General features: G+C 42.3%; 1 protein-coding gene across 1 annotated transcript; it reads left to right on the top strand.

The window, feature by feature from the left end:
* Positions 1–9,602: 9,602 nt before the first annotated feature.
* LOC120993191 (olfactory receptor 6N1-like) lies at positions 9,603–10,532 on the top strand. The gene has a single exon (XM_040421775.1). It carries the CDS (start codon positions 9,603–9,605, stop codon positions 10,530–10,532), a length of 930 nt encoding a protein of 309 aa, XP_040277709.1.
* The last annotated feature ends 212 nt before the right edge of the window (positions 10,533–10,744 follow it).

Consider the following 10,744-nt stretch of genomic DNA (forward strand, 5'->3'; position numbering starts at 1 on the left):
TCCGCAAAAAATGGATCCGCAAAAAATACGGAGGAAATCCGTGTGCATTCCTTTTTTTGCGGAACGGAACAGCTGGCCCCTGATAGAACAGTACTATTCTTGTCTGTTATGCGGACAATAATAGGTCATGTTCTATCTTTAAACTGAACGGAAAAATGGAAATTACAGAAACGGAAGGCATACGGAGTACCTTCCGTTTTTTGGGATCCATTGAAGTTAATGGTTCCGTATACGGTCTGTACAGAACGCAAAAAAAGTAAACGAAAAAAAAAACGTTTGTGTGCAAGAGACCTTATTTTGTAAAGAAAATTGCTGAAATTGTATTTAAGTTCTTTGCCCACCGAAATTGTTTGCAAGTTCTACTTTGTCAAATGGCCGTATATACTCGAGTATAAGACGAGTTTTTTTGGCACATATTTTTGTGCTCAAAAAGCCTCCTCGTCTTATACACGAGTCTAGTCTAGCTCCGGTAATACAGGCAGTGCGGGGGGCGGCGCTCACTCACTAACGTCACGCGCATGCGCCGCCTAGTGGGAGAAGTGAGCGCCGCTCCCCGCACTGCCTGTATTACCGGAGCAAAGACAAAGTAAGAATACTGCTGTGAGCGTCGGGGAGGGGGATCTGTGTATGGCACTGTAGGGGGATCTGTGTATGGCACTGTAGGGGGATCTGTGGGGGGATCTGTGGATGGCACTTTAGGGGGATCTGTGGATGGCACTGTAGGGAGATCTGTGGATGGCACTGTAGGGGGATCTGTGGATGGCACTGTAGGGGGATCTGTGGATGGCACCTTAGGGGGATCTGTGGATGGCACTGTAGGGGGATCTGTGGATGGCACTGTAGGGAGATCTGTGGATGGCACTGTAGGGGGATCTGTGGATGGCACAGTTTAGGGGGGAGATCTGTGGATGGCTCCCTGTATTTAATGCAGAGTGTGTGTATATATAATGCACACACTCTGCATTAAATACAGGGAGTCACCCTCTTGCAGATGTGTGTATATAATGTAGAGTGTGTGCATTATATACACATACACTCTGCATTATAGCTGCATTTCCCACCCTAGTCTTATACTTGAGTCAATAATTTTTCCCATTTTTTTGGGGTAAAATTAGGGGCTCGGCTTATACTCGGGTCGGCTTATACTCGAGTATATACGGTAATTTTTTTTTATTTTTTTTTTATTGTCTTAAATTGAATTTTTTTAATCAGAGTCATGTACTTGAAATCACATAAATTGTATTGGACTTTCTTTTTCCAAAAAAATTGCTGAACGTTGTCTGCTTGCCTACAAAAAACATTGTTGAAAATTGGCTTGTCTTTCATTATTAAAAAAAAATAATCTATGCCTTGTACTCTGAAGGTCAGAGAAAGTGGGATTTTCCTTGCAATTTTTCCCGTACAGCAAAGTGCACACAGTGGATCAATAGCTAATCTGCATTAAGCAAATTTTCTGCTGGATGTCTCTCCGCCAAATACAACAGTTTTCATCCGCATGTCTGACCAGGAAGCGCCTCTTCCTCCCCCCACTAAGTCACCGACTTTCTACTATCTCTGCTGGTGCTGCCATAGAGTAGTAAAAGTTATAGAAAGAACACTAACACGAGGAACAGTTTTTCTAGTGCAGCGCCAGCCTGTGGATACGCGCTGCATTTACAATCTGGTTCAATCATATCTGGTCTGTGTCCTTTTCTGTGTGCATACCCTGAGCACTGCAAAAAATGCACCAAAATGATACGCAACTGACAATACTAGCTAATTCCTCAAGCCGATGTTAAAAGCTGAGAACTTTGCCAATATCTTCCAGTCAGGAACATATCGGAGCCCCTTATGCACCACGTCACGGTGTCTCAGCACGCATGGGGTCCTACCACTCACCTGCCCGTGGTGTGTGAACATGGTCTGAATCAGTGCTAGAAATCAACTCACAGCCAGGCTCTCACATGCCTCCATAGTGGCATCACCAATGCACTGTGAGGTAGGATAAAGCTGTGAGCCGCACCCACAACAGACCATGTGACACAGAAGCTACTAGGTGCAAAAGAATGTTACCAACAAAATAAAGTGGCACATTCCATACACATAAAGACAAAAACTCACTGAAAAAAATATTTTTTCATCTGCACAATGTATCATTTTGTGTAAGATGTCTTTGTGGTGCATGTGGTCCGCCTGGCATCCTCCATTGTACGCAATTTTTGCTGGGGATTGCCGCATGCAGAGAAATTGCTCCTCCGGTTATAGAGACGCTACAGTGTCTGGGTTTGGAGTATTTCCACCCGTTTTTGTACATACCCTGAGCCCTGACCCCATGGACTTTTGGGAGGCGGATTGGAACAGTGGCTGCAAAGGCTCAGTTTGCTATCAGTCTACTATCTTGCCCAGTCAGAGAGTGTGTTTGGCATGGCAGGTGGCATTGTCAAACTAAGGTGCACAAAATTGTCCAACGTGAGTGTTCAGAACTAGGGATGAGCAAATCGACTTCACATCGTCGTCACCCCATCGAATAACACATAACACAATCAGTACATTTATGAATTTATTTTTTTCTGTAAGAGGTTAATTTGTAGTTTACACAATAACAATGCTTGGAGGATTGAACAAAGACACCAAGTGCATCAGGTCCCATGTTAATTCTTAAGCCTAGTGCATTTATACCCTTCGCTTTTAGACAATTCCCCAGTACATAAGATATGTTCTATAACACAAACCATCTACAGTGATTGATAATTGAGGTAAGACATGGAGAAGCCAAATATTTTTTTATATATATACAGTACAGACCAAAAGTTTGGACACACCTTCTCATTCAAAGAGTTTTCTTTATTTTCATGACTATGAAGGCATCAAAACTATGAATTAACACATGTGGAATTATATACATAACAAACAAGTGTGAAACAACTGAAAATATGTCATATTCTAGGTTCTTCAAAGTAGCCACCTTTTGCTTTGATTACTGCTTTGCACACTCTTGGCGTTCTCTTGATGAGCTTCAAGAGGTAGTCCCCTGAAATGGTCTTCCAACAGTCTTGAAGGAGTTCCCAGAGATGCTTAGCACTTGTTGGCCCTTTTGCCTTCACTCTGCGGTCCAGCTCACCCCAAACCATCTCGATTGGGTTCAGGTCCGGTGACTGTGGAGGCCAGGTCATCTGGCGCAGCACCCCATCACTCTCCTTCATGGTCAAATAGCCCTTACTTTCAAAGTTTTCCCAATTTTTTCGGCTGACTGACTGACCTTCATTTCTTAAAGTAATGATGGCCACTCGTCTTTCTTGAATTAGCTGCTTTTTTCTTGCCATAATACAAATTCTAACAGTCTATTCAGTAGGACTATCAGCTGTGTATCCACCTGACTTCTCCTCAACGCAACTGATGGTCCCAACCCAATTTATAAGGCAAGAAATCCCACTTATTAAACCTGACAGGGCACACCTGTGAAGTGAAAACCATTTCAGGGGACTACCTCTTGAAGCTCATCAAGAGAACGTCAAGAGTGTGCAAAGCAGTAACCAAAGCAAAAGGTGGCTACTTTGAAGAACCTAGAATATGACATATTTTCAGTTGTTTCACACTTGTTTGTTATGTATATAATTCCACATGTGTTAATTCATAGTTTTGATGCCTTCCTCGTCATGAAAATAAAGAAAACTCTTTGAATGAGAAGGTGTGTCCTAACTTTTGGTCTGTACTATATATATATATATATATATATATATATATATATAATACATCATGGATAAAAGGCCATTACAATGTTACATATTAGTTTTCCTATAATGAAGTCTACATGGTCAAAAGTGTGTGGAGTCATATTAGGTTCAGTCTTTCCAAGTCCATACATTTCTAGGAAATTCAGAGTCAAGTCTGCAATCTCCATTGCTGCATTGATGTATATTGGCACAGAGACTTGGCACAGAGACTTTAAATGCGGCACCATCACTCTAGATGAAATGTCTGCCCTCCCCAAGCTGCTTAAATGTTGGTACTGTCATTTGCAAGTGAAGATGTCTAGATACATCTCAGAATGAATATATTCTGTCATCCACACTTTACATCGGCTCCACATCTCTCTGGAAGCAACTTCAATACAGGAACTGTTCCTTTATGAATTAGCAAAAAAACGAAATTAGTCCCGCACCTCCAAACAATATGAAGTACCGTACATGTACAGGTACATGCTACCATGGATCACATCAAACAAGCTCTATATGTGCTAAGACATATGAAACATTATATGTATGGATCATTCTGAATTACATTACTGCTATATTTACTGTACGTAGAAGTCTGAGACGCTTTGCACAGAATTTGATCAAATTGTGTGCAAAGAACTTCAAATTTCTGTGTAAGTACAGTAAATATAGCAGTAATGAAATTCAGAATAATTTATGATTACTGTAGGTGCCCAAGTAGCAATGGAGAAGCCTGAGATCATCAAGTACAATCGAAGTTACCATCCAGCCAGTAAACCAAGGCCCTCCGGAGTCCGATGTCGGCGAAAGTTTTTTTAACGGCAATGTCAATTGCAAGTATTTTCCCACAACACCTACTTCAACTGCATCCTCTGGACTTGAATACAGTTGAAATGAAAACAACGTGCTCCCTGCTCTGCCATTCATCCTGCAACTTCTGGTTTAGCACAAGCAGGTGCAATGCATTGACATCATCGAGCCTACACAGACCAGGGCAGATCTGCTCCAGTCTGGCAGCTAGCGCAGCAGACGTGATGGTATCAATGCTTCGCACCTGCGTGTGCTAAATCAGTCGCAGGGTGAATGGTGGAGCAAGAAGCTAACTGCACTCTGCTCCACCATTGTATTCGTTGTGCGAACATGAGCTAGGTAAGCATTCACTTTGGGAGCTCATAATGGGGCATTATACTTTGTGAGGGCACACAATGGGGTATTATACTGTGTGGGCATAGGTAGGTTTAGAGTAGGACCTGCCTGAGACCACCTTGGCACAGGTAGGCGGCCACAGATGTATTTTGATCAAAATATATTGACTGAGAGTCTCAGATGATATTTATGATATAAGAGTGAGGGCTTAGCCATGTCTTTGTATCGTGCATTATTTTCCATGATTTCTTTATACTGTGTGGGGACATATAAGGGAGCATTATACTATGGGGGGCCACTATATTGTGTGGCGCACATAAGGGAGAATTGTACTTATACTGTGTTGAGTCATATTAAGGGGCATTATACTGTGATGGGGCACATAATGGGACATTGTACTATATTAGAGCATTATACTCTGTGTAGGCACATAAGGGAGCTTTTATTTTACACTGTGTAGGAGCAGCTAAGATGCATTATACTGTGTAGAAAGTATCGTGCACTCCAAGTACAAAAGAAATCAGCTGTACCAAATACATCCATCCCAACTACCAATACAACATGGGCAAACGCCCCCAGATCTGTAGAGACAGGGGGTGTGGGACAGGCGATGGGGGGTGTAAGCATGCCCCTTATACCTATCAACACTTCATTGGCAACATCCTCATTGGTCTCATTGCCCTTTGTGTCGGGCATAGGAGCCAGTTCCACCAGCAGTACAGTGACAGTTACTCCCTCTCCCTCTTCTTTATTAGGTCAGGATGTTCAATTGAGGGACAGGGACAAATGGGCCTACAATGTTCGGACGTAGCTATAGTGGACAGTTCCCAAATTATTAATCTCTCTAGCTTTGTTTTAGAAGACAAACATTACAAGTTATTGAGAAGAGGTCTGTCTTTTACTCCCACACCAGGTTATGACTGCTTTTCCTGGGTAAAGGATGTAAATCTATTTGCAAGGAAACTAGCTTTACATAAAATGAATAAACAAAAGGAGAGGGATTTTCGAGTACAAAAAGAAAAAGAAGATGCTGCTCTGGTCATTCTGGAGTCCCTTGATTGTGAGAATCAGGGTAATCCTGAATGCATTGAACCTTCACTGTTGTCACTCAAACCTAGATCTCAGTTTACACCTCCTTTCTCACAGTATGGCAATATTGAGACCTTTGTCAATTTGGTGACAAAGGATCTCAAGGCCATTAAGACATCTAGGACTGCGGCCAATAACAATCTTGACTCAGATGAACTATCAGCCCTTTCAGAATTGAGGGACAATCAGGAACTGATAATAAAACCATCTGATAAGGGAGGTAACATAGTTATCATGGAGAGATAGATGTATGAGGATATGGTCCTGACCCTTTTGGGGGATACACAGACATACAAAAAATTGGATATCAATCCCACATCATGTGCATTATCTTGCACTTATCAACATTAAAATTCAGTTGCCAGATTTTTGACCATTCCTCTAGTTTCCCTAAATCCTTTTCCATTTGGTGTATCCCTCCAGGAACATCAACCCTGTTACAAATCTTTGTGTCATCAGCAAAAAGACACACCTTACCATCGGGGCCTTCTGCAATTTCGCTGATAAAGATATTAAACAATATGGGTCCCAGAACAGATCCTTGAGGTACCCCACTGGTAACAAGACCATGGTCTGAATATACTCCATTGACTACAACCCTCTGTTGTCTGTCCCTCAGCCACTGCCTAATCCATTCAACAATATGGTAGTCCACACACAAAGACTGCAATTTATTGATAAGCCTTCTATGTGGGACAGTATCAAAAGCCTTACTAAAGTCCAGATAAGCGATGTCTACTGCACCTCCGCCATCTATTATTTTAGTCACCCAATCAAAAAAATCAATAAGATTAGTTTGACATGATCTCCCTGAAGTAAACCCATGCTGTTTTTCATCTTTCAATCCATGGGATTTTAGATGTTCCACAATCCTCTCCTTAAGTATGGTTTCCATTAATTTCCCCACTATTGATGTCAGGCTCACTGGCCTATAGTTCCCTGATTCCTCCCTACTACCTTTCTTGTGAATGGGCACAACATTTGCTAATTTCCAATCTTCTGGGACAACTCCTGTTGCCAGTGATTGGTTAAATAAATCTGTTAATGGATTTGCTAGTTCGCCGCTGAGCTCTTTTAATAGCTTTGGGTGTATCCCATCAGGCCCCATGTTAAACACAATTATTCTTGTAATTTTCCAGGTTGACCAGCAGGTGGCAGCAATGCATTGGTAAGGAACTAGTTCTAGTTTAGTATATCTAGGCTGGAATGGATTATTCCAGCTTAGCTCTCCCTCTGTTGAGGTGTGGACTGTTCCCACATCCTGCAGCATGGGTGGAGAAGGAAGTTAGGGTCAGTGTGTCAGCCACCCCTGTTGGGGAAGGCTGTGTGATAGCCTTCAGGAGTCCCCCTGCATAGGGAAGAAAGCAAGGATCTTGTCTCGGCTGAGACATTGATCACCTCCCCAGTCTGAGAATCTTCAGCCTCAGCTGGATGCAGAAAGCAGACACTCTCCAGAGTTCCAGGAAGAAAGCATTCCCTGAGAAACCATCTGAGAGTAAGTGGAGAGACCTATGAGAAGCCATATCCTCATCAGCTAGTCTGTCCCCACAAAGCAGAGATATAGAGAAGTGCAGAAGATTAATCCCTGCCACAGTTACAGAGCTACCAAGCAGACGTCCTATCCTGCAAGCTCCCCAACTTTAGAGCAGAGGCATTTATTCCTGCCAATGATTGCCAAAACCTGCTGGGACCCAAGACCAAAGCTGTATAGTCAGTAAACAAACGTTTGAACTTCACCTAAAGGTCTGGACATAATTTCTGCTGCAAAATTCCTCTATTACTCCTACTATTGCTACACTCAAATTTATTGCAAGTGAGCCAGGAGCCAGGAGTCCAGCCGTACCCAGGTAGGAGACACCATTGACGCAATTATCACCACCCTAGAGAGAGATTATAGGCTATTACACCACTCGGGCATTCCTAATCTGGGACGTGAGTTACAACACCTTGGAAGGGCCCTGTTATAGTACCCTGCGCATGCTGCAATTGGCGTCACGAACATATATAGAACTTTAAATACCCGTATCCTGACCCACTGCATAAGTGGCGTCAGTGTACCCCGTTCCTGGTCACTGCAGTATGCCTATTGCAGAAGTGACCCCTAGATGTTTTTTAATGTAGGAGCTTTGACCTTGGAGGGAGTTATGTAATGTGTAAAGTCCTACAGGCTTTATCGGGGAGAAGGATATTGGGGTCAGTAGAATGGTGTATTTCACCCAGAAAAAGCTGAGTGAGAGCAAGAAAATCTGGGAAAATAGGTTCTTTCCTCTCTGCACATCAGCTAGGTTGCTAGTGAGTCATAATTAGCAGCCAGCTGAGGAGCTCAATTACATTTGGGCTGAACCCTTTCAGCAGGGTTCCCAGTCTGGGGAAGAAGCTGGCAGTGCCAAGGCTTGTGAGTACCAGGACCCTGCGATGACATGTGTGGTATGCACTGTAAACAATGTTTTGGGGAACTGGGTGGTAGACCCAGGTCCTGCTAGTGAGAAAAACTACTGTATAGTTAGTGGCCAGACGGCCAAGAATTTTGTTTGTTATCCTGTGTTTGAAAGTACACTGACTGCTGAAAAAGTGATAATAAAGCTGGTTATAGCCAGTTTGCACCTAAATTTATGACGTTAGAGTGGCTTCTTGAAGCGTGCCAACCATCTAAGCTGAGAAGATGGCAATCCCAGAGAGCTAAGTGACCTGGAGTTGTTACAAGACTTATTATACTGTGTGGGGGCACATAAAGGGTATTATACTGTGTGAAGGGAACATAAGGGGACATTATAGTGTGTAAGGCACATAAGATGGCATAATATTGTGTGGTGGCACATAAGAGGGCACTATACTATGTGGGGACACATAAGGGGACATTATACTGCGTGGAGGACACATAAGGTTCATTTTATTGTGTGGCAGCACATAAGGTGGCGTTCTACTGTATTGGTGCACATAAGAGGGCACTATACTATATGGGGACACATAAGGGGGCATCATACTGTGTGGTGGCACATAAGAGGGCACTATACTATGTGGGGAAAAAATGGGGCATTATACTGTGTGGAGGACACATAAGGGGGAATTATACTGTGTTGGGGCACATAAGGTGGCATTATACTGTGTGGGGGCACATAAGGAGGAATTATACTATGGGAGGGCATTATACTGTGTTGGGACACATAAGAGGGCATCGCTAATGCCATCACTTGTCCCCATACTGAATCATTGTTTGCTGGCAGCAAATCGTGATTACACGGCACGGCCACATCTCCTTTTTACCATGTAAACTTGGTCGGTATTTTTAGCTGGTAAGGTTGGCAACCCTTAGTACAATGGCAGGCTCCCCTGCACAATGGAAACAGGGCGGTTCCGTTATGCAGCCCATAGACTTCTATTATGACTGAATGAATAACAGAATGCCTCTAAAGGCATTCCGTTATGCATTCCGTCATGGAATTGCGTTATGGTCCGTGGTAACGGAAATCATAATGGAATTCAGTAAATAACACAACACGAAGCGAAAACGAATTTCTAAATTTGAAATTCGCTCATCTCTAATAATGAGTAAACCGCATGTATTCAATATACTGTATAACGTTTTTTCAATTGGTGTTACCATCAGTTTACTGTAAATTCATTGAACCACCTCATATATTTCTAATTTACAGGGAATTTGCACAGTATAGTATGTACAAAAATGACAGCCAAATTCAAGAAATCATTTTATCTGGATTTCCAGACCAACAACATCTCCAAGGCTTATCCTTCATGGTGGTACTTCTCATCTACTTATTTATAGTTTTTGGCAATATGCTGATATTACTCTTGATCTTACTGGAGCCCAGTCTCCAATTACCTATGTACTTCTTCATAGGGACTTTATCCTGTATAGAAATCTGTTATACAGCCGTTACTATCCCTAAAATGTTGGCCCATCTTTTGGCCCAGAAGAAAAGGACATCTTTCACTGATTGCCTCTTACAAGCTTATTTCCTGCATGTGCTGGGAGTTGCTGAATGTTACGTGCTCACACTAATGGCCTATGACCGCTATCTGGCCATCTGCAAGCCATTACGATACTCTACCATTATGACCTTTGGCTTCTTTATAAAATTAGTTATTGTATGTCTTCTGTGGTCATTATATTCTCCAGTTGTGGAGACAATTTTTATCTCACATCTTACTTTCTGTGGTCCAAATCAAATAGAGAATGTTTTCTGTGATTTTCCTCCTATCATTGATTTAGCATGTTCAGACACCAGATTACTTAAAATGGTGGAGTCTGCCCTCAGCTCTTTGATCATGCTAAATTTTTTGTGTGTTCTCCTTTCTTATGTGAAGATTGTATTCAATATTCTGAAGATTAAGTCTAAGGGTGGTCGCCAGAAGGCCTTCTCTACATGTGGAGCTCATCTTACTTTTGTTGTGTTATTTTTTGGCAGCATTGGTTTCATGTATATACGTATAGCTAAGTCCTATTCCCCAGCCTACAACCGGTCTGTAGGTGTCACCTTTGCTATCATTGTACCTTTAGCTAACCCTGTCATATATGGCTTGAGAAACCAGGAAATAAAAAAAGCTTTTAAAAAACGTTTGATTTGCTTGAAATACAGTTGAGGTCTAAGTTTGACCAGAATAAAAATCCTACCTGTTAATTCACCCTGTATTACATTTATTATGTGTATGAACTTTTTGCTATTATCACAAGGTCTCCTGTGATGGCTTCCAAGAGGAAACATTTGGGCAATATTATGGTCCTGGTTAGTGATAAACGAACATCTGCTGGGACAGTTCGCGAATGGGATCGCGCGAACCGCAAGTTCCCAGCG

The sequence above is a fragment of the Bufo bufo genome, chromosome 1, assembly GCF_905171765.1.
Source record: "Bufo bufo chromosome 1, aBufBuf1.1, whole genome shotgun sequence".
NCBI lineage: Eukaryota > Metazoa > Chordata > Amphibia > Anura > Bufonidae > Bufo > Bufo bufo.